Below are 24,942 nucleotides of genomic sequence, written 5' to 3' on the forward strand. Positions count from 1 at the left end.
ATTCAGCCTACAGCAGTTTGGCCCTGCCCATTCATACTGAAGTTCTAAGGAGTGTCTCAGCTCTAAGGGCGGCCAATCGGGACAGAGTTCATTTATATTATAGCGATCTTACAGTAAAAAACAGCCTGTTTAAGGGATAAAGAGGGAGAGGAGAATGGTCATGTTAAAGTCTAGGACTGTTTTTTGGTACATAAATCACATAAAATGTTATGAGTAGACCTTAGTCCACATTCTTTTGTATGTAGTGTATCAGTGTTTCTGAATGTTGTTAGTTTGTATTATTTAGAGGAATGCATAGAGTTTAAATAGGACTTAAATAAGTCATTGAGATGTAAACACTGTAGTTCTGGGTGATTTGTAATGTGAAATTGTGCATTGTGGAGTAAATTAATGACTTGGATTTCTTTACAGTGGTGGTGATAGGAACCATGAGTCACAGTGTCTACAAAGCACATATAATTTTATTTACTGACAGAACCCACCAGTGAACCTACATGGATCTTCTGCATTTTTGTCGATAATGTTAAAATAGTGCTAAATCTGAAAAAATAAGTTTTCTTTTGGGGACTATTTTTCCTCACAACGTCCTGCATGTATCCCTCCCTTATGAATGAGCTTTAAAATTCATTTTAGACCAAAACCTTCTCAAAACAATGTCAAGCAGTGAATTCACAACCATTTCATGTAATAACTAGCTGTGAGGGAGCTTTTAAAGGTGGACGTCTGGTTCCTATCACCACCACTGTGTACAGTTTTGACTAAGTTTTTCTAGAACGGAGCATTTCACACCAAACCACTCTGAATGACTTTTGTTTACATCTCGTTTATGCAGAAATGTAGAAAAATTGGTGGAATTCCCCTTCAAGTACTAGGAATAGCTGTTTTAAGTTTGTTTCTCTCTCTTTTTCTCAGGCATTAGCCGATTTAGTTCGGAGCCACCTGAAGTCCAATGAGCCGTGCTCCCGGCAGCTCACCCTGCGCTGTCCTCTGTGTGTGAACCCCACCTGCGGGCAGACCAAGGCCTTCTTCGCCAGCCAAAAACTCTGACCTTTCACTCTCTCGCCGCTGACCCCTCATAGCGAAAAGCAACACCTAGTACAACTTACCTAATTTATAAAAAAAGACAAAAATGAGGAAAAAAAGCTGAACCTGGAGCTCCGAACAGAACAAAAATCCCATTTCTCGCGTTAACCAGCCCTGCCCACAGCTCTGCGGAGCGGAGAGTCCCCATTGGCCGCTGATGTGCCGTCATATTGCTTAAACCAGTCATCGTCAGTCAGCTGTGAAAAAGGAGCTTCCGAGGGACAAATTGGGTTGGATGGACGCATATATGGCCTTTCAGGACCTGCAGTTGAGCACAGCAAGATTTGTGTTTTCTGCTAACATTCCTCCGAGTATTTGCGAGTGCCTCTCCCTGATAGGTTCTCTACATGGAAGCCAAAATGATGTCTGTCCTAGAATTCGAACTTTGCTCTGTCCTTCTCTCCTACTCCCAGTCCCTCCCTCCCTCCATCACTGCGGTTTCCACTAGATCTAGCAGTTGAGAAATGACTGAAGATGCTCTGAACAGGTGGACTGAGAGGAAAGTAGCCAACAGCACCAAAGCCACTGCTTTGATGCTGTCAAAACAGTCAATGCATTAAAACTACAGCGTAAAGGTCAGTTAATGGTCAATAACATGGCTAGACCTGGGGGTGTTCCTGTATATTATGCTGCCCCTTCTTATGGTGGATGACCTGTTAGTGATAATAATCAGTAAAATAAAAATCCCACCACATTTTAAATGTAAACGATGTAGCTTTGTTTAAACTGCGTCAATATTAGGGAAAAATACCACCACTTTAACGCTGTGCTGTTTTGGAATTGGTCCAAACTGCCACACATGCTTCTGTGAAATGTGGTTAAATACCTCTGCCCACCTGTTGGCAAGTGAAGACCACTTTCCAGTTTGTTTAAAGAATCTCAGCATAATTTAATCACTGAGATTGGTTTGTTGTGAAGTGGTTCACTAGCTGTGTTTCTGTCGACTTGCTACGCAAATCGCAAGCGATAAAATGAAACTGCGTTTAAAAACATTGCTGTCCAGCAGCTCCTTTCAGTCAAACTGACATTTTATTTTATTATTTATTGTTCTAACCGAACCGTTACGTGAGAGAGGTTGTTTCTCTGTCACACAGAGCTGTTTGAGCTCTTTCCGTTTAGAAAGACTGTAGTCTTTTCTGTTTGTCTCTCTCTGTAAGAGCTGAAACCTCAGTGTTCCTTTTAAAAACGCTCTCATGAGGAAAATGTGTCACATGATGCTAAATTTATGCAAAAAACATTTCAAGCAACAGTGAACAATTTACTTTTGCAAAAATGCGATGTAAAAAAAGTTTTGTTGAGATTCATAAAATATTACCAACATTTTCCTTTTCCACAGCCTAAATCCACAAACTCTTTAAAGCATTAAATCCTTTGGATGGAAGCTTGTCGAGAAACTTCCCGACTCAGATTCCTTTGCAGTGGTGGTGATGGGGACCAGGTGTTTTGATGTTTGCAACACAAATATAGACATTTTATTTATTGTCCAATTCTTCATAACAATTTCATGTAGTAACTTTCTGTGAGGGAGCTTTTAGAGGTGGACGTCTGGTTTCTGTCACCACCACTGTGAACAGTTCTGACTCGGTAAGTTTCCTTAGAACAGACCATTTCACACCAAACCACTCTGAATGACTTTGTATACATCTTAACCAATAAATTATGCAGAAATGTGTAAAAATTGCCTTTAAAAGTGCTTCTCAGAGTGCAACTGCACTGCTATGTAGTCTAAAGGCTGTAGCTCAGCAAAGCCATCCGCTTTGAATGCATTTCACTCGTTTCTCAACTTCCTCTCCTTTTCCCTCACCCCCACCCCCTTCACCCCCACCCCTCACAACATAATCAGGACCTTTTTTTCTCCAAAATTGTGCATTTTGGCCAGCGCCGATCAGTTTCTCACGACTACCTGAATGACTTTAAAAACTTTGAGGAGAAGATCGCCTCTCTGACTCCTGCTGCTCCTGCTCGCACAACAGCGTTTACTAAGCAACTCCACCCTGGCTGACTAAACGCAACAGCGCCACCTTAGGGGTGGTAACGCACAGCCAACACATCGTCACGTGCCTTTTCTCTGGCTCCTGGAGGACTCCATGGATAAACTTAGCTGATTAAGTGCTTTAAGTTGTATTAACAACGAACGCAATACCAGGTTTTTGATTTATTTATATGAATTGAATGTGGTATGTATTCTTTCTTCTTTTAAGTGTCGTCATAGATCTGCTGTGTGTGTATGAGGTTTGGCTGACACCACTAACAACAAACAAACAAGCAAGATAAGGTATTTATTTATTTAAAGCAGCCAGTGAGAGTTGGCGAACGTGTCAATTGTTGCATATTTGTTTCTGATTCGAATTCAGTCTTCCGCCGTCGGCCAATAAAGTAGGAAAGAATTTCATCCAGTGTAGCAGATCCCACGTATTTGTCATTCCCTTTCTCTCTCTTTCTCTCTCTCTGTCTCTCTCTCTCCGTTCCTCCCTATGGCGTGTCGGAGCTACTGTTGATTAAGCTGAGAGAAATTGGTTGTCCTGGACCCAATAACCCCTCAGAGGAGTGTGTGCGTGTGAGGGATGCTCCAGGGGCCAGCAGGAGCCTCCTGGTAATTGAAAAGCGAGGACGCCGGCTCTACTGAGCAGTGTGACCTCTAATTGAGAGGGGAGCGATTGATTTCTCCATCGTGAGAGAAACTGGGAGGCAGGAGGGGGAGGAGGGAGGGAAGAATGGGGGGATGGTGCAGTTCTGAGGGAAGGAGGAGGGGAGAGAAATGAAAGAATGAACGTTGATTCTCAAGAGGTGGGAAAGACTGACTGTGGGGAGGACTGGAGTAGACAGAGAGATGGTTGGAGGGAGGGATGTGGTGAGTGAGTGAGTGAGAGAGAGAGAGAGAGAGAGAACAATAGGATATTTTGACTCCCTGGATGCAGCTTGTGTTCAAAAGCCAGGCGCACTTATATTTTCCTGTTTTCAACACTCAAATAACCCCACTCTGAAAAACTAAATGTTCCTGGAAGATCTTTTGAGGGGTTCTGCAGAACTCGCAAAGGTTCTTTAAGGAAATGTAAAGGAAATCCCTGCTTTGTTTACCTGCATGCTTACTAAAAGAACCCTAACTTTAATAGAATCTATAATCAATAGAAGCCCATATCGTAAGGGTTCTACGTTGACTACTAAACATTAGAAATGAACAGTTTATTTTTATTTTGTGTTCTAAGCAGGTTTATTTCTTGCCAGTGCCACGTGGAGATGTTCTGGGCCTTGTTAGTGTTAGAGAAAAGTCGGAAAACCAGGGGTCAGATACACAAAAGCTTCCTTAAGAAAAAAAAATAGCCTATGAATGGCCTCAAGACCAACACTGAGAAAGTTCAGGAGAATATTCTTAAATGCAGTTCTCTAAAAGAGTAAGAAATCTTAGTCTTCTTTACTGTTCAAATAGATCAAGGACGTTTACTTGCATGGTTCCTAAAAGAACCCTAATTTCAGTAGAATCCCTCGTGGAACCTTCATTTTTAAATTGTATAGCATGTATGAATACTATGAGTGTCCGACTAGAGTCAAACTGGTTCTGGCTCTGACAGTCTCGCTGATGTACGCACATGTCGCCTATGTGGTAAGGCCTCTGCATTGACTACTACATGTTAAAAATGAACAATTTATTTTTATTTTAAGTTGGTCTCGGCGTGTTTATTTCTTGCCAATGCCACATAGAGATGTTCTGGGCTTTGTTTCTCCGAAGTGTTGTGCAAAGTGCTGTGTTAGAGAACATCTAAGATGGTCTTGGTGCTCTAACACACATGGAAAACCAGGGGCCAGATGCCCAAAAGCTTCCTTAAGAAAAAAAATAGCCTATGAAGGGTCTCAAGACAAACACTGAGAAGTTCATGAGAATATTCTTAAATGCAGTTCTCCAACAAAAGTGTTCTTTACTGTTAAAATAGACCAAGGCTGTTTACTTGCATAGTTCCTAAAAGAACCCTAATTTCAGTAGAATCCCTTGTGGAACCTTCATTTTTAAATTGTATATTATGTGTTAATATTAATAGAGATTTAAGATGGTAACAGACATGGAAAACCAGGGGCCAGATGCACAAAAGCTTCCTTAAGGAAAGAAAAAAAGCTGATGAAGGGTCTCAAGACAAACACTAAGTTCATGAGAATGTTCTGAAACGCAGCTCTCCAATAAAAGTGCAAGAAATTTGAAGAAAGTCTTCTTTACTGTTAAAATAGACCAAATCCGTTTCTTGTTTCTTCCTAGAAGATCTTTTGAGGGGTTCTGCAGAGCTTGCAAAGGTTCTTTAAGGAAATCTTAAGGAAATCCCTGCTTTGTTCACTTGCACGGTTCCTAAAAGAACCCTAATTTCAATGGAATCCCTTGTGGAACCTTCATTTTTAAATTGTATAGTGTGTATTAACACTGAGTCCAACTAAAGTCATACTGGTTCTCGCTCTGACAGTCTCGCTGATGTACGCGCACATCGCCCGTATCGTAAAGCCTCTGTGTGACTACTAGATGTTAAAACGCACAATTTAAGTTTGTGCTCTCTGTGTGTTTATTTCTTGTCAGTGCCACATGGAGATGTTCTGGGCCCTGTTTCTCAGACGTCTTGCAAAGTAGCATGTTGGACAGAGAACATTTAAGTTGAAGATCAGGGCCAGATGCACAAAAGCTTCCTTAAGAAACAAAAAAAGCTTATGAAGGGTCTCAAGACAAACACTGATACGTTCCTAAGAATATTCTTAAAAGAGTAAGAAAACTTAGTCTTCTTTACAGTTAAAATAGATCAGAGCTGCTGTTGTCCGTTTCTTCCACCGTCATTGCTATTAAGATGACAAGATCACAGTTAAGATTTTAAGTCTTAGGAAAAAAGTGTGAAGAAAATCTTAATTGTTCACTAAATTCGGCTGCGTTATTGATCACGCAGTCTGTCTCTCACGTTATGTTTCACAGCTTACCATAACAACGCGAAATACACTTTGCATGAAACGTTATTAGCGTGAACCTGACCGGTCCGGTTTAATCTGCTCAGCGCCGGAGAAAAGAAAGAAAACCATTCAAAACGTAACAAACAAAGAGCAGAAGTGATGACTGAGGACTTTTTTTAGCTGTTCTGTTTTCTGAAACTCATTAGAAGTTAGTTTTAGAGGTTTTCCTCAGTGCACAGCTCTGTTGGAGCTGGATTAGTTTTACTTGGGGAGCCGTGTGTAGTTTTTACAGGTTTGTTAAGTAATTCCAGAGTGAAAGATGGTTCTTCAAGGGTTCTTTAGTAAAGAAAATGGTTCTATATAGACCCATGAACACTCAAAGAAGCCTTTGCATTATTAAAGGGTTCTTTTACATCATGAAATCATTCTTCAGATTGATGGAGAATGTGCTGTAGATGGTTTTGAAAAAGGGTTCTTCTGTTGTTACAGGATTGACATCATAACAATCGAAGAACCATTTTTGATGCTATATAGAACCGTTTTCAAAAAGGCTTTATATAGAACCATCTACAACACATCCTCCATCAATCTGAAGGAACATTTAATGATGTAAAGAACTCTTTAATCATGGAAACTCTCTTTGAGAGTTTACGGTTCTATATAGAATCATTTTCTGCACTAAAGAACTCGTGACGAACCGTCACTTTTAACAGTGTATATAAAATAATTTGGAGCTCTCTCAGTAATAGTTTGAATCAACATCACAGTAATGTAGTAACAAAACCAGAACCTCTGTTTATTTTTTTTTTTTGTTTGTATTAATTTTTATCTTTTTTCATTTTCTTGCCATTTAGTGATGTAATTATTCAAAAGCGTGGAAAATGCTGCATAACACTGACGTCGGTGTCCGTATGACGTTTCTGTCTGGGCTGTCTGGGGTAATTTGGAGAAATTACACACATCCTTCATCCCATATTAATCTGCCAGTAAACTCGCAGATTACATTACCAGCTCCAACAGGGCTTAAGACGATTCTGAGTCTGTCATCACAGTTGTTCTCAGAAATGACCTTAAAGCTAAAGAGAATTCTTAAAAGTTCTTTGAAGATTAACAATATCTCTTAACTTTATTCTCAAGTATGAAGACAAGAAGGTAAAAAAAGACATTAAGAAGAATTTCTTTCTTAAAAGACTTTTGTGAATCCGCCCCTGACTAAGAGAAAATAACGAAAGAACGACAACAGAACCGTCTTTACAGGGCTGGGTATCGAAATTCCATATAGACCTTTAGTACTACTGGGTATCGAAAAACTCCTTCTGATTCAATACCAAATTTAAATACTTGAGTAGTCGGCTTTATGAGCATCCGCGAGCCAATAAGAACGCTTGTCCCAGAACCCAGACTGCTGATTGGCTTTAGAAATGACATTCTGTAAACATATTACATATATTAGTCTGCAGTCCACTGTGGTCAGTAAATATACCCACGTCCAGCACTGCATACTTACAGTCGTAAGTTTGAACACCCCTGATCTAATGATGTGATTTGTTGATTTTCTGAAGTGAAAAAGTTAACACACCCTCTACGGGAAAACACTTCAATTTTATTCCACAGTTAATGAGTTTAACATATTGGGGATAAAACTAAAATATAAAATCTCCTGTCGTTTTTTTCACAGTTCACATTTTATGCTTTAGTTTTTTCCGATGTGTTAAATTCAGCAAATAAACATCAATTGTGCATTAAAATGTGCAGAAGAGTGTAACATTTTTGCATACAGTTGTATTTCTAGTTTGAACTGTTCTCCTTTTCAGTTTTCAGTTTAAAAGAAGGTATCAAAAATTTTTAATTTTCTGTTTTTCTGATTGGATTCTCTCCCAAATTCAGAACGTTTTGGTTTAATCATTTTGAAGCTTCTGTGTGAACCTTTATGTTCTTCTTACAATTAGATCAATATCATGTTTTCTATTTGTTTTAGTGGTAAGATTGTGATTTTTTTGTTTGCATCCTGGAGAGAAACCAGCCTATGCATCTGTCACAGACATATCATCCTCCTCCGCACTGTTTACTGCAGAGGTTAAAAAGTCTGCGTAAGAAATTGTCAGCAAAGCACTTTTTTAACTCCAGTAGCTGTTTAGTTTTCCGGACTGTGACGTTTCTTGACATATTCACATTAGCCTGATCAAAAGCTGTTGAAGGGAAATTCCACAAAATGTTCCCAAATTTTCTGCTTAATTAAATCTTTAAGATGTGAACAGAGTCGTTCAGAGCGGTTTGGTGTGAAACGCTCTGCTCTAGAGAAACTTAGAGTCAGAACTGTTCACAGTGGTGGTGATAGGAACCAGACGTCCACCTCTAAAAGCTCCCTCACAGAAAGTTACTACAGGTAATGGTTATAAATTCACTGCCTGATGTCTGAGACACTGTTATACGATAGTTTTGAGGATAGTTTGGGCCTAAAATGTATTTTTTTAGAATGTATTCGTGATGGGGGGATACATGCAGGGTGTTGTGAGGCAAAATAGTCCCAATAGTTCCCATATGAAAAACTCAGAAGACTCATGTAGGTTCACTGGTGGTTTTGGATAGTAAATAAAAATAAAATAAATAAATAAAAATATATTTGTGTTGTAGTCATGGCGACCCCTGGTTCCTATCACCACCACTCTAAAGAAATCTGAACCATTTCACACCAAACCACTCTGAATCACTCTGTTTACATCTCAACCATTTAATCATGCAGAATTTTAAAAACATGGTGGAATTCCCCTTTAATGATAGCCGTTCATGATTATCCTTCTTAGACACTGTGTGAAATATTTCTGTGAAGCCGCTTGAAATTGTGAGATGTGATGTTTGAGACTACTGACTGGGTGAGGGGTTTCCGTGAACTTGACGTTAAGACGTTAGCATGTTGAATATAGCTTTGATTGAGACATGAATTCTGTACATACTTGGAAAAAACTGAGAAAATGGTTTGAGTGATTTGTGAATTTGTCATTTGAAATAAACATTTTTGTTGGAAATGAATGGTTGCTGAGGTTGTCCAGCTTCTTCAGGAGCTACAAGTGGTGCATAGATAATAAAAACACATTTGGTTCCCAAAATAACGATGTTCATAAAGTAGATCTGTAAGTGTCAACAAACTTTTTAAAGTAATATTCATATGGTGTAAAGGGTTCTACTTTTAAAAATGGGTTCTTAGAGTGATGCCATTAAAGGACCACGGTTGGTTCTCTAAATAACCATGCATGAAAAAGAAATCTTAGTGCAAAGAACCGTCTAAACGTTTAAAGAACTTTCAGTTAAAATAAAGGTTCTATACCAATTTAAGGGGTCGTTCCAAAAACCTCTACATGTTGTGGCCGTTCTTCACAGTCAAAAGTCTCATTTACAAAAATATTTCTCTAGTGAACCATCCACTGAAAGCCTCTTTAGGGACCAAAAGTGGTTCTTTTAAGGTGTCACGCAAAAAAATGGTTCTTCATAGAACCTTTACATTATGTGGAGGTTCTTTAAAAAAGGGTTCTTGACACTCACACGTGCCCTCCATTGGACAGTTCTTTAGGAACCCACAGTAGCTCTTCGAACCATTTTTGGCACCTTTTTGAGAGTGTACACCAATTTAAGGGTTCTGCCTAGAACTTTTACAGTATGTAGAGGTTCTTTGAACTTTCTTTTAAAAAGGTTATTCATAACCACACCCCTATTTCAGAAATGGAAAGAAGCCTTTCTGGAACCCGTTTCTGTAGTTCTGATTACCTAGAACTTTTTTTATGTATTACAACTAGGCTGGACAGAGAGTGGACACAGTGTATAAAAACTCCAGCAGCACTGCTGTGTCTGATCCATTCGTACCAGCACAGCACACACTAACACACCACCACCACCACGTCAGTGTTACTGCAGTGCTGAGAATGATCCACCACCCAAATAGTACCTGCTCTGTGAGGGTCCATGGGGGTCCTGACCACTGAAGAACAGGGTAACAAAGTATGCAGCGAAACAGATGGACAAAGTGAAACTATGTGGTCAGAGGAGGAGATAACTGGACAGTGAGTTTATGTGTATATATATATATATATATGTGTGTGTGTGTGTGTGTATGTTTGTGTGTGTTATTGCCAGTTTTGATTGCTGTATGGTTGTTTGAAGGTATTTCAGAGCTCTGTGCCTCCTTTGGTTGGATTTTAGAGCAATATTTTTTGGCCTTTTCTCAGCGCAGTCTGAAGCGCTTGGCTCTCTTCAATGGATGCTGTCAACATTTGCTTTGATGGGTGTGTAGCACTTGACAGCGGTAAGTCTGTGACTTGGAACAAAGCCATATTTCTTAATGCCACGCCTTATCTCCACTCGCCCATCTCTCTCACAGGTAATGGGAAGCCAAATGTCAGCGGATAAGAGCGGGACATGAATGCTGGTTGCCCCAGCAACTGAGGGGTGAAGGGGCCAGAGAGGGGGAGAGAGAGAGAGAGAGAGAGAGTTTGACAGAAATCAAAGGGAAGCCACTTGAAGAGCGCTGAAAAGGTTGCAGAGTTATGTATCGACGCTGGTTAAGGATAAAGATGAGGGAGGTATGAGCGCGTCTGTGTGTCCAAGGTTAGATCTGTACTTCCATGCAGGTCCTTGGAGTATAATGGAAAGATCTGCGTCTCAGTCCTGCTTGGAAAATTTAATGTATGGCAACTTTGCACATCTCACTGGTATTCCACAATACAGAGCTCTAATGGACGTTAGTAACCACACTTTATTTAACTCTTAAAGGGGAATTCCACCGATTTTTCTAAATTTCTGCATAATCTCAATGTTTCAGATGTAAACAGAGTGATTCAGAGTGGTTTGGTGTGAAATGGTTCAGATGTCTTTACGGTGGTGGTGATAGGAACCAGGGGTCGCCATGACTACAACACAAATATAGACATTTTATTCACTATCCAGAACCACCAGTGAAACTACACGTGTCCTCTGAGTTTTATACGGAATATTGATGACAGCAATAGTGATGAATCTGAAAAAAATCATGTATTGTATTACAATGCTCTGTGTGTACATCTCTGCCTCATATGTATTTTCAAAATACTTCTTAAGCCAAAACCTTATTTCAAACTCACACAGAACAGTGTGTGTTTCTACCACTGGAATATTTCATGTAATAACTTACAGTGTAGCTTTTCGAGACATTAAGCTCTTTAGACGTCTGGTTCCTATCACCACCACTGTGAACAATTCTGACCCGATAAGTTCCTCTAGAAAAGAACATTTCATACCAAACCACTCAATGACTCTGTTTACATCTTGATGATTGAAAAAATGTTGAGAAATTAGTGTAATTCCTCTTTTTAATATTAAAGAATATAGATGTGAGAGTATAGTGCCAATTATTACACATAAAATATAATTTATTAAAAGGAAACGATTATATAAGAAAGAACTGCTATACTATCTGTCCAAAAGTATTCAAACAGACTTCTAATGGGGGAATTCCGCTACTTTAAGATGCACCCCTTGCTGACACAGGTGTTCACGCAGCATTTATAATCTCCATGGGATGGAGTAGCTGCACGTCACCAAGCACTCGGCAATTTTACCCAATGTAATTTGCTTGTTTAATTGCAATTGTTATGTGTCAACTTATGTTGACTTTAACTTATGTCTATTTTTATCTTTTTTCTATTTTTATTATTTTATTTATTATTATTTTATTATTATTTTTTTATTTAAGTTTATGTGCAATTATATGTCTTGCTACTGAAACACTGCAAATTCCCTTTGGGATCAATAAAGTTCTATCTATCTCTCTCTATCTCAAACAATTTGATGCTCTCAGTTTATGCCATTCAAACTACTAGTATCTAACATTAACCTAAATGTTTACACTACCTGTTTATGATTTTAGAGTTACAAATAATGAATATATTATGATTCAGGTAATGAAGGATTCCTTTACATACAGTTACCATGGATGAGCTGCATTGTGGATAAGATGGAGGTAAATAGCCGTCAGTTCGGTCTGTGCGGTGTTGATGTATGGATCATTCTGTGAGTCATGGGTGTACAATTGTATCAGGGGCTCAGTTAATATTTTTGGGGGCCTGGTTGCCATGGGCCTCCCCTGCCTATTGTGTTACATCAACTAACACAGTGGTTCTCAAAGTGGTCCTTTGGGTCCCCCAGATGGTCCACATTTTTGCTGTATCCCTGTCAGTGGGGAACCCTCAGGGCCTTCTAGACCTTCAAAGAAGGTCTAATGAGTTCGATGGCATAAAAAGAATACGTCTGTAATTTTTAGTTCATTTTTATTTAACATGATCATCATGCTTTAAAAAAACTAAATATTGTAGCAATGCTCTAATTTAAATGTTAAGTTTTGGTTGGACACGGACTAAATTCTTGAAACACCTAACAGAAAATTGTTAAAAGTGTTTTCTAGGCAGATGCAGCCAAGCCAGCTCTCCCATTGGTTGGACTTCAGGAGCTGAGCTGAAGGCCTTACACATTAGATTAGCTATCAACATAATTAGGACGTTATATCAGAATTAACCAATCATGTTTTAAATTACAATGGGGCCAATTTGATGATAAACAAAGGCCTTCTGGAAGTTCTAGATACGTCACTGACTGTGAATACAAGCTGTAGTCTAAGCAGGAGTTCTGTTAGTTGTTAGGAATGGAAAACAGCGGTGGCAGCTCTGTGCCAGGACTCTTCACTAAACGAGTATATAAATATGCTAATAAGTCTTTTATAGGATTCAAATAAAGCACATAATGTCTTTCACAAGCTTTAGATTTCTGTGTTTAATCAAGAATGACCATAGAGGAGCAAGCAGAGACTAACATTATTGTAAAGGTGTTTTTTTTGTCATTTTGTGATGAAATTTGACATTTGTGGACCATCTTGGGGGCGGCTGAATTGAGAACCACTGAGCAAACAGATGTCCACATTAGCTAGCATTGTGCTGAATGATGGGGGGGTGGTGCAGTTATGCTAGTCTTAAAACTCACGGATGGCTGTGGCATCGCTGGAGATCAAACTCGTGATCTCCCAACGATGGGGCCAACAAAGGGGCCCTAAAGTCCGGCACGGTTAACGGAATTTTGTAGCTGGTATGAACGTCCATAAGAAAAAAAAATCTCAACAATAAAACACATAACCACGGTGAGTGCTTGATGTGAATGAATCAAAGCCGTTTATTTGATATTAATAGCAGAATATACAGCACTACCATCTGATGATAGTGGGAATAAAAACAAGAGGTACCAAAGGCGAAGAATAACCAAAAACAAACAAACAAAAAACAAAAACAAAACCCAAAAAAGAAAAGAAAGTCGGAAGCTTGATGCAGACAAATCACTAATGCGCTTAGCAATGGTAGAGCGTAATGTGGTAAACAGCAAAGATAAACAGTACACAAACACACAAACAGAACCATCTGGAAGAGGACTGGGATGTTGATTTTGTTTTTTTTCTGCTAAGGTTTTAAAGTGCCCAATACATCGACCACTCTGAACAATATTCAAAAGCTCAAATGTATGTGTGTGTGTGTGTGTGTGTATGCGGTCGTTGGAACATGTAACACTGATACATATGATTTTTCTTCTTCATTACCGTAATGTTTTCTTTTTTTTCTTTTATCTCAAACACAGATATTAATATTGCGAAGATGAGAGGCGCGAATACGAATTTGAGATCCTACCTGATGGCAGGAGTTTCATACACTGAGCTTAAAGAAATCAGACCCAGAATGCACTGTTCGCTCAAAAAAACGTAAAACTACGTAATTACATGCAAATCGCCTCAGTTGCGTAAATATTCCGATATAAATGTTAAACTTTCACCTGGGAACGAGGCTTAAATACTTTACTTGGGCACAAGCCTTGTAGCTAACATGGCATTATGAAGCTTATGTCTGAAGTGGAACCTTGTGTTCAGGTTCTAACAGCACTGAATTGATCGTTCTGATGGTTTGCGCTTCCTGGCATTAAAGTCATCGTACTGCGGCTGCGGATAAACACAGTTATACAGACATACAGACAGTCAAATTTAACAGTGTACATTTGGAAAAGTTGCTTGTCCAGCAGTACGTTTTGATGTTAAATTGCATCAACTGCTTCCCTTAATTCAGCCCAATACAGAACGTTCTCGAACATGAAGAATTCAAAGAAAATAAGAAGGAAAAATACAATCTGTAGTCTTAGTGACGGATTTATCTTTGGTCAATAATACAGTCGGTATTCGTTAATACATCATTTGGAGGTTGTATATGCCTTCATAGTTGAAAAACGATAGCATAAAACATTGTTTTGATAAAACAAACAAATAGTTTGGAATGAAACTGTTCAGTTGTCTTTTATTTTGTGTTCACACATTGTGGAAGAACATGATCAAGAAGTCTTTGGATCAACCATTTTTTTTTTTAATTTACTCTGATAATTCACTAATAAACAAAAATGTAGTACCAATTTTAAAAAAAGGAAAGGAAAATGACTGAAATGTAAAAGGAAAGACATTTTAATAAGTCCAGGTTATTGATCTAGTCTTGGGAATAGTGGCTGTAATCCTGAAACCCCCCCTTAATCATGCCTACAGCCTGAACACACTCGACTCACAGTCCTTTAACAGCTAAATCTTTCTATTAGTACTCAAATCTTCATAGTTATTAAAGCCTGGATGTGGGACAGAGACTGTGGTCGAATTTAATTGGCTTAATCGGTTTCCTATAGTCCAATCTGAGGGTCTAAGAGGGACCATTTAGGTTGCAGTTCTGTAAGATGTTGGTGCTCTTTGGAAACGATGCTGGCACTTCTTGCCTCAGAGCAGTACTTCTCAGCAGAATGAAGTGTTCGAATAAAAGTAGATTGTCAGGTACAGTTCATTCTGTGACGCTGTGTTTGAGGCTTTTGGGTTTACACTATAGTTCAAAAGCTTGGAATCACTGTTTTGATTCATGTAAAACCAATTTTGTTGCTGGTACATGTATAAAATGACTCTGATATGATGCTGAAGAAATGTTTGAGAAAGCTGTATAAAATTGAGAATGAATTTATAAGAAAATAAATATCCAGATGCCTCTGATTTTAAAAGTAGTGGCCAAATCTTGCTAATCAAACAGTTACTTACAGTTATTTTGTGACAAGAAATGTTACTGTAAATAATTAATTACAGTTTATTATTTGACAGCATTTTGATGCTTTCAGAACAAAACCTCGTATCTCCAAAATGGTAACTTTACAGGAGAAGGAAAAACATACTTAAGTCAATGGAACCAGACATTTTTCCAAGTAATTTTGGGACGTTTCTTTTGGTCCATTCATCTTCAGATGTACACACAATGTAAAGGGCAACAGGCATTTTCAGATTATGTCAAAAACAGAAAAACAAAAATGGAGATAGAAGGTTTTATTCCGCAGCAGCGATATGAAACTTTTTTCCTGTTGATCCCAGAATACTTCAAATTGTGAATAAACCATTGGTTTACAGTTTGGTGTCCAGTTTATAACATTTAAATCACTGTATAAGCTATTATTAAATAACACTTGTCATATATTGGCGAGTGATTCCAAGCTTTTGAACTGCAGTGTGCTTTTGGCATTCAAGGTTTGTTGAAAGGAAGGAAACTGGCCATCTAGGTGCCTCTGTTAGTCAATTACACTTAAAATTTTTGCAAACAGGCCTCCAGTAGCTCTATGTGTATTAGTGTGGGGATAAATATGGTACATTTCCAAAGTACTCAGTGGTCAAACTAATGATTTATGATGTCCAAGCCTGAATCCAATTATACGGAAGATCATATGGGCCAATATATACACAACTGAGCCGAGCTTTTCAGAAAACCATAACAGGCTGACATGCAGAACTGAGAAATGGGACGGATTCTGGAACTCAAAGCTTTTAACCACAATGCATTACACTGCTAGCTAACCGTAAATATACTCATGCATAAAATCGGGGGCTACAGCTTTTGAATGACAGCTGCTAACTGTTATGCTACACCTTCACACAGAACAAGTAGGACAGAAAGAAATAATAAAAAAAAGGGATAATGAGTAAAAATATCAGCCTAAATACAATGAAAGAAGTGACGTTCTAGGCAGAAGTATGAAAACTGTAAACCTCGGGCTCAGTCTAGCAACCATCACCAATCCAAAAATAATATCCTTACAAAGAATATGAGCCCACCCTCGAAAAGAAGGAGAAAGAAAAGCTGATAACAAAACCAACAACAACAACAACAACAACAAAAAAAAACCCTCTGTACCACAAAAGATGAAAGAAAACAACAAAATTGTCACATTAACAAGAGATTATAAGACAAGCATTTGTTTCTGGTAAGCGCACCTCTTCAACTATTACAAAAATCACAACTTAAAATGTATAAAGCTTTTTTTTTCTCCGTTTGTCTCGTAAAGTCACAGTTACCAAAAAAGAAGAGCAAGTGAATAATTTATTACATACGCTATAATAACATTACCCTAAACACTATTATCTATGAGGTATATCTGAGAAAAATTTTGGTAAGGAAAAGCACGGTCTGCGCTCTGGACATGCCATTTCGTATATATATATCTATATATATATATATATATATATGTGTGTTTTTATTTTTTCCCCTCTTGTCATTGTTTAAAGCTATGTGACCATTGAGTGAAGGACAGAGAGAGAGAGAAAGAGAGAGGAGGAAAAGAGAAAAGAGTAGTTTTGAAGCCTTTGGTATCATTTTTGGTTTTTTTAATCCTTTCATTCTTTGCATGATTGCATTGCAAAGCACCACGAAACCTGGTCCCGCGCCGGGCTGGACGCGTGTGCAGGTACGACGGACACTGAGGTATACGCAGGAATAAAGAAGTACAGAGAGGTCGAAACTTCGCTTTGGTTCAAGCAAGGCACTCATCCCATGGTTATCTCATACTTTGCAACGAAAGCGCTCTCTGCGGGGGTCCCGTTTAGACAAAATACAGGAGAAATGAAGAGAATCGTCATCTCGACATGAATAAAATGCAGCGCTGTGCGAAAGTCAGACCCACCCTTCATTTATTTTCAGTCAAAAAGGCCATTTCATTATATACTCATATCTAAATACATTAATTCAGTACTTATCATGTCCAGACTTTGCCTTGCATTCTTTTCCACACCTCCAAAGTTCAGTCTTAGAAGTTGGTCATTTTCTGAAGTAATCAAACACATTCAGTGGTGTTGAGGTCTGGACTCTGGGGTGGTCAGTCCATTGTTCAGCTTCTTTGTTTGATGTGTCCGTCTCCTTTTCTCAGTGAGGTTCTTCTTGAACAGCTACACATCCTTTCAGACCCACAGCGCTGAGTCGTCTTCTCACAGTGGAAGGATGGACAGAAACACCTGTGGATGTTTTCAGATCTGAAGCAGCTTGATTTTCTCCTCTCTCTCAGAGATGAAAGCTTTAAGCTTCTCCAAAATGGTAACTTTACAGGAGAAGGAAAGAACATTCATAACTTCTAATGGAAGTTTAAACAACCAGATTTATTTCCAAGTAATGCTGGACTGTTTCTGTTGCTCTGTTCATCATGACATTTTAACATGAGGCAAAGTGTAACTGGAGCTTTCAAACTGAGCCAGTAAGTATGGAAGTCCAGAGAGGCCATGAGATAGTTAGTTATAATTTTCTGGATTGTTATCTTGAGATAACAAAGCTTTTATCTTGAAATAACGAGTTCATTGTCTTGTTATCTCGAGACAACAAAGTTGTTGTCATGAGACAATGATACGGTATCTTGTGATCTCAAGACAACAAAGTTGCTATCTTGAGATCACAAGATAATTAACTCATTATCTCAAGATAACAATCCAGAAAATTATGGCAACAGCTCATGGCCTGTCTGGACTCAAGACAATAACAATGTTTTTGCTTGACAGCGACAAAGTGCTGTTTATCTGATGGGGGCAGTTTTGGTGTCTACCAGGTCTTCCAGGTGGTTGTTAGGAACCCAATTTTCTCTGTAGCTTTGAACAATTTTTCACTTTCAACAGTTTTTGAAGGTCACTGATTTATCTTTGACTTCCTCCTTCTTCATCTTATATCGAATCTCCTGAAAAATAACTCCTGAAAATGTATAAACTTGTACAAAATAGTGGTTTTGGCTGAAAATTAAACAAATTAATGAAGTGTGGTCTCTGACTTTTGCACAGCACTGTTTATTCCACCAACACTGCCAACAGTGCGTCAACTGAAAGACAAAGTTTATGTTTATTCATGTGGAAATGACACACGTTTGAATCCAACGTGTCACTTTTTCAGCGCCTGAAGGAGCTCACGTTGAAATATTACAGATCATAAATCCCATTCCTGACGAAAATCAATATGGCCATTGTTGATGCTGTATTATTCAGCGTTTGCCCCTCTTAAATGGATTCTTTCCATTTTCTGGCTTCTCAACACTTATTATTCTTTCAGTGGGAAGGAATGATTAAACGCAAGTGTACCAACAGAAGCATCAGCACTACCCTGGCGATGCCTCTGAGGTGCTTTCCAGAAGGTTCTCCTCACCAGTCTCTTTGGCTTGGTATGAGAGATCTTTGATTTTCAAACGTTTTTTTTTTTTTTTTCCATAAGCAGTTTGTGGCTTTTGTTCCTTTGGAGATCATTAATATTGCATTGTGTTGAAACAGATACTTGATAGCTACTCATGATAACTCCTGATGGATTTCCGTCTCATTCTTCTGTCATACAGTGACAGTGGCTGTACTTTGGCACTCGGTAAAGAAAACACAGATACAGAATCATGTAATGATAGAACCCTCTGGATAACAAAACAACAAGTTTTTGTTTAGAAACAGAAACTTTTAGGCCAACTTTTCTCTATTTATACAATCAGAACAAATACTAAAGCATTTTTAAGGGGAATTCCACCAATCTTTTAAAAATTCTCCATAATTGGATGGTTTAGGTGTGAAATGCTTCGTTCTAGAACGACTCTCTAAATGAGTCAGAATTGTCCACAGCGGTGGTGATAGGAACCAGACGTCCACCTCTAAAAGCTCCCTCACAGAAAGTTATTACGTTAAATGGTTATGAATTCACTGATGCCATCATTCTGGTCTGAAATGCACTCTTTAAAATGCATTCAGATGGTTCTGTAAGCGAAATAGTCCCAAAGGAAAACGTTTTTCAGATTTATTATTAATAACGTATAAAAAAAAGAAAACTCAAAAGTTAACTAGTGGTTTTGATAGTAAATAAAATGTCTATATTTGTGTTGTAGTCATGGTGACCCCTGGTTCCTATCACCACCACTGAGTCTCTACAATGAACCATTTCACACTAAATTCAAATTCACTCTAAATGAATTTATTAGTCCAGAAATTCTGAAACAATGGGTGGAATTCCCCTTCAACAAGAAGAATGCTCATAGGGATGGCTTGAGATGGCGTGGCTGACCAAGTAGAAGTTTTTGCTTTGGTATCGCTGACATTCTGACCAGCGAGGGACCTTCTGGAACACCTGGTTTACTGACCTAAGAGAAGGTGTGGTCAGGGGAGGGGTTGGAGGGAGGGGTTTAGAATAGAGAGGGTGACTTTACCAAAATGAAAGCATGAGATCAAGCGCAGACCGTACTAGAGAAAAAAATCTTTGGTATCTTTGGTTTCATCAACACGATTAAAATTACAAATGGAAAATTCAGTGAGGTAGCCTCTTTGGTTCTCACTATAGAAATAGAAAGACTTTTTTACACGCACACAAGTCAGTCTTGGAAGCAGCTAGTTTTTTTTTTTCTTTTTTCTTTTTTCCTTTTTTCAAGGGAATCCTCTGTTATCCTTCTACGAGTGAAGCAATGAACAAACGGCCTCTCAGCGTCCTTGGTTGTTTTTTTTTATCTTTGGTGAATTCTGCTTTGATCTCTATTAACGTGTTGCCCTGTCCAATCCGTGTCCAAAACGAAATAAAATCAAAAAAGAAAAAAAATCAAAACAGGCTGAAATGAATTGCTTGTCCATCATGGCGAGCAGGATGCAAAGAGAAGGTCTCTCGACAGAACGGTTAATCAATCACAGATGCCAAGATACAGTGCTCATTCAGAAAGTATCAATCAGTAGATTGTTTCCATTCGGATAAAAATCAACAAACAAACAGGCTAAATTAATAAAAATAATATTTGGCAACGAGTCAATACCAACTAAGGATCTGGCAGCTACCACATTCATGTTCTCATTAAGCCTACGTAAAATTAGAAACGCACGCTTTTGTTGCTTTTTAAAGTAAAGCTAACTAATAATAAATTAACAGGGGGAGGATAAGCACTGCATCTTTGATGCACTAACATTCTCAAATAGCCATAAATATTAATCCAAACAATTAGAACTAATTAAATAACATTAAATAATTACAATTAAAGAAAGAAAAACAAACAAAAAAAAAATCTATGCACGTGTACTAGCACAATTTGTCATAAATAAATAACAGTGTCAGACACTCAAATGAAAAAAATGTAAACTTTGGCAAGCTAATCAGGGAAAAGGGTTTCAGGGGAGTTTTGGCAATTTTAAATTAAGTTCAATTATAACAAATATAAATTACATAAATAATCACATATTGCAAAGAAAACCTAGGAAAGACTTATTGTACATCGGCAAAATGTAAGTACTAAAGACAAGCAATGTAAAGCTCTTATTTTCGGTTGGATTTCGTACCCAAAGTTGGCCTACGTTTCTCAAGACCTGACTGAAGTGAAAAGTGGAAGCGGACTCCGCCATGACCTCACGAAGAGGTCAGCGCTCGGCGGAGCGTCTTTGGACTAGAAGCTTTAAAGAGAGAAAACTAATAGATAAAGCTATTCGACCGATACTTTAGCAGTTTCCTCTGGAAATGGTGAACCTGCGTCGGTTAGGTTTGTTGTTACTGTTGGCTTTTCGGACATTCCAGCTGTGAGCGTGTACGTCGTGTTGGAGCATGGAGTTGGTCTTGGTTGTGCCTTGGATCACCTGACCCTCCGGACCCCTGAACAGCTCTCTCGCAAACATGGGAGCTCACACTCAGTCGCTTAGACAAAAGGTTTAATCTGAGATCAGATTACGGCTAAACGTGGTGCTAACTGTAGCGCACAGATCCAACGTTCCCCACATTCACTATGTTCCAGAACATTCTCTCTTATTAACACTGTTCCAGTAGTTCCCCCCGTTTCACACTATTCTACAGTATTATCACCATTCGCACCGTTTTAGGACGCTCTCCGTTCACAGTGTTCTAGATATTCTTCCCTCATTCACGCTGTTGTAAATTTTCTTCCTCAATCACAGTATTTTAGAACATTCTTCCCCATTCACACTGTTCTAGAATGTTCTCTCCATTCACACAGTTCCAGAATGCCCCTCCCGCCCCAAAGCACACTGCTCTAGAATGTCACCCCATTTGCACTGTTCTAGAACACTCTCCAATACTGTTCTAGCATGTTCCTTCATTCATACTGGTCTAGAATGACCCATTCACACTGGTCTAGAATGGCCCATTCACATTGTTCTAGACTGTTCTTTCTGATTCACACCATTCTAGAATGTTCTCCCCCATTCACACTGTTCTAGAACGCACTCCCTTATTAATACTGTTCTGGCAAGTTTCCTCATCCATACTGGTCTAGAATGACCTCTCATTCACACTGTTCTAGAATGTTCTTTCCCATTCACAATATTCTAGAACATTCTCCCCATTCATCCTCTTCTAGACTGTCACCCCATTCACACTATTCTACACTATTATTTACATTCTGTGTTCAGAAATGTCCTCCCTCACACCCAATGTTCTAGAATGTTCTTCCCAAGCACATTGTTCTAGAATGAACCCCCCCCCCACCCGCTCACAATGTTCTAGAACATTTTCCCCTGTCCATTCGTATTCTGGAACAAATGTCAACATGAAGAGTTTGACTTTTGTTGGGGAACGCTGGGTCAGTGTGCCACGACCTTAAAGCTACCAAAGCTAGAACAGATCAAGACTCTGCTGAAGTGTTTCTGTTGGTTCCCAGTGTTTTTGTGATGTTTTTTGGCTTTTGTAATGGGTTGATATCACAATGAAAAGGATTCTAATGGTTTAGCAGGTGACCAACGGCAGATTCTAAATGCATTTGGTGGTTTACTAATGGGATCTAAAGGTGTTCTAATGTTGTTTTATAACTGTAATGTAATGTTTTTGGTATCTGGCCAATCTAAATGTAAGAGGTAAAAGCACTGGACACCACCTGCACTGGTGGATGGTTTATACTGAAGTATAGCATCATCAAGTGGGATGTGGTGGTTTATCTTTGGTCGGCCTACTGGCCAAGTTACGCCCTGCGTGCTGGGCCGGGGGGTGCAGCTTATCAGAGACCCCACACTGGCAGGGTGAGATAATGGAGAAGCGAGGTAGTCTGTGCTGGGTGGGCTAAAGCGACTGAATCTCCAGAGCTCCCATGTTTGGACAGAGGCACACTGTTTGAAACCACCACACACACACGTAGCAGGCATGGACGCACTCCACCGTGCATGCGTGTGGATGTGGCTTTTGGCAGGAACCAAAGGGAAGGGGGACAAGGGAACTGCTGCAGGGTGTAGTTAGGAATCTTTGGTATTGTAGCTGATGAGGTTCTTGTTGTTCGTTTTTTCCATTTTGGTGTAAAACTGCATAGGCACACGTTAAAGACAATCTTCAACTTTTTTGTTTTGAGAGAGAGACACATTATTCGGCCTTTAGAAAGCGGCTTCCGCGCTTCCACACTCTTTTTTTTTTTTTAAAAACCCTTCCAGCCCCGTTCTGCTTCCCCTTTCCACAGTCTTCGACGAATCAGAACAGAACAGAGTCCTCTTCGTCCTCCTCCTCATCATCGTTCCGCTCGTCCTTGTCTTTATCTTCTTCGTCGCCGTCGTTTGTTCGTCGCTGTTCCTTTTTGTTTTCGTTTTCTTTTCTTTGTCGTCTTTAGAACAGTTTGTTTTTTTTAGTTTGTAGAACAGTTAGGTGCAGAAAAAGTTTCTTTGGTTTCGATTTGTCAATAAATAGAAAAAGTCTTAAGTGTCCACTTTTGAAATTATCCATTAAAGCCTTTGGCCTTCTTTGTAGCGGGGAGGGGGCTGCATACTGGCTCTTTCGCCTAAGATTCTGCTTGGTGGAGGCTGACCTGGGTGGGCTTGGCTGAATGTATAGTATGAGAGCTAAATCTCTTGGGGTGACGTTAATGAGATAAAAAAATAATCGTTCTTGCCCTACCAAAAGAAAAGAGAGCGAGATTGATAGCTCAGTGTTTTTTATATATATATATATATATATATGTAAAGCACTGCCGACCTGTCTGATCCCTACAGACAGGTGTGCCTTACATCTCCACACTGAGCTGCTCACCTCATCTTCCTTTCCAAGAAGCTCTGAGAAAGCTAAACTGACAGGCATTGCTTAGGAGATTGTCCTCTTTTATTCTATTATAAAGGCCCTGATTGCCAATGCCAGTTCACTTTCATCTGGCTCCATAACTAGCTGTGTATATATAATGAGAAAAATATAATGTCATAAATAGATGTACTATTGAATGAATGGCTCAAAATAATCCGTCATGATTGGGTGGAAATTGTAGGATGGATGTGTTTATAGCTTATCTGACCATCGTGGGGTTTCTTTATGATGAGAGAGAGAAACTGCTGTAGTGGATGTTCTTCAGTCGCATCATAGAAATGGCATCCTGAGTTTTCTAATGATTGAAGAACAATCTCTATGGTCCAGCCCCTTTTCTATTGCAAATGAAATGTGCTTCAAAATTGTGCTCACATACTTGGCTGACCACTTAATTTCTTGAGAGGAGGAAAAGACTGCAGTGGTAGCAGTTTACTGTTCGTGTGTCTGTGTTTTCCTGAATGTTGCCTTTACTTAACTATGATAGATTTGTGCTTGCATCCCTGCCAATAGCAGACACTGTAAAATCGACCACCCGTCAGCAGGAAGATGACTTTTTGGATGTTCGGATATTTTGAGCACGCTAGCTCGGATTACTAACGCTCCGACTGAGGTTTACTGCTGAATTCAGGCGTGTGTGTTGGTGTGTTTGCTCTGTTAATCTGAAAGCTTTGGGATTGTGAAACATCTCCTTAAAGGACAGCTGCAAAAAGCGTGAACATAAAGGAATAGAATGTGGTCTGAGTTCAAATTGGTCATGTAAACGATGTCTGGACCCATCTGGCATTCACTTTTGAAAATTCTGCCCATTTTTGGGGCACATTATGATGTCAGCATACAACCGCATGCAAACTGACCCTGCACTGGATACAGCATCAGTGTGCATTTGTAACAGGGAAGGTGGAATAATTTGTTGTTCAAAAGCAAATGCTGGGGTATAGGCAGTGTATTGATGGCTGTTCTCCTCCCTATGACTCTTTGGATGATTTATTTTTGCTACATTGGCCAGTAAGCAGCCCCGCTCCCTTCTTCAGCTCCACCCGAAAAGGATTTTTTTGGTGATTTTTGACTGGCCCCACCCACTCCCTGGCGCACAAACCCCGTCCCAGCATAAACCCGTCACGTCTTTCACCCAAGCTGCTGCTGCTGCTGCTTCTTTCTTCGGCCCCATCCCGACCCAACCCCCCTTTTGCTCGTTCCCTGTGCTGCCCCCACCCCCACCCACCCACTGCTTTCCAGAATCAGGCTTTGGTACAAGTGCTGGAGGTGGACGAGGCTCCTCCGGGACTGCTCTCGTCCACCCATTTGTCCAGGCTCCGTCTGCGGGCGTTCATGAAGAAGTTGCTAACAGTGCTCAGTTCCAGTCCCAGCTGCTGTGAAATGGTCAGCTGCATCTCTTTGGACGGGCGCTTGTTCTCTTTGAAGATGGCCAGTAGCGTTCGCCGCTGGAGGTCAGTAAAAACCAGGCGGGATTTCTTTGGTGTATTGCTCCTTTCCTTGCTGGAGTCTTGCTCTTTTCTTTTGCATGCTTTTGGGTTTCCAGGAGAGCAAGAGAAGAGAAAAAGAGATG

At 39.5% G+C, this 24,942-nt stretch overlaps 2 protein-coding genes across 3 annotated transcripts in view; one reads left to right on the plus strand and one right to left on the minus strand.

Annotated features, from left to right (window-relative positions):
- fech (ferrochelatase) overlaps window positions 1–4,475 on the plus strand; it is a 38,678-nt gene extending 34,203 nt beyond the window's left edge. The window contains exon 11 of the mRNA XM_036587690.1: window positions 913–4,475. Within this exon, the coding sequence (XP_036443583.1) occupies window positions 913–1,047 (135 nt within the window). The 3' untranslated portion in view covers window positions 1,048–4,475. The remainder of the gene's footprint in view (window positions 1–912) is intronic.
- Window positions 4,476–13,158: 8,683 nt separating this feature from the next.
- Window positions 13,159–24,942, minus strand: part of onecut2 (one cut homeobox 2) — a 43,707-nt gene continuing 31,923 nt past the window's right edge. Inside the window, exon 2 of one of the 2 annotated variants that reach the window (XM_036588605.1) lies at window positions 13,159–24,900. In XM_036588605.1, the coding sequence (XP_036444498.1) occupies window positions 24,614–24,900 (287 nt within the window). In that variant the 3' untranslated portion in view covers window positions 13,159–24,613. The remainder of the gene's footprint in view (window positions 24,901–24,942) is intronic. The other variant, XM_036588606.1, reaches the window with a different exon arrangement.

Source organism: Colossoma macropomum, unplaced genomic scaffold, assembly GCF_904425465.1.
Source record: "Colossoma macropomum unplaced genomic scaffold, Colossoma_macropomum, whole genome shotgun sequence".
NCBI lineage: Eukaryota > Metazoa > Chordata > Actinopteri > Characiformes > Serrasalmidae > Colossoma > Colossoma macropomum.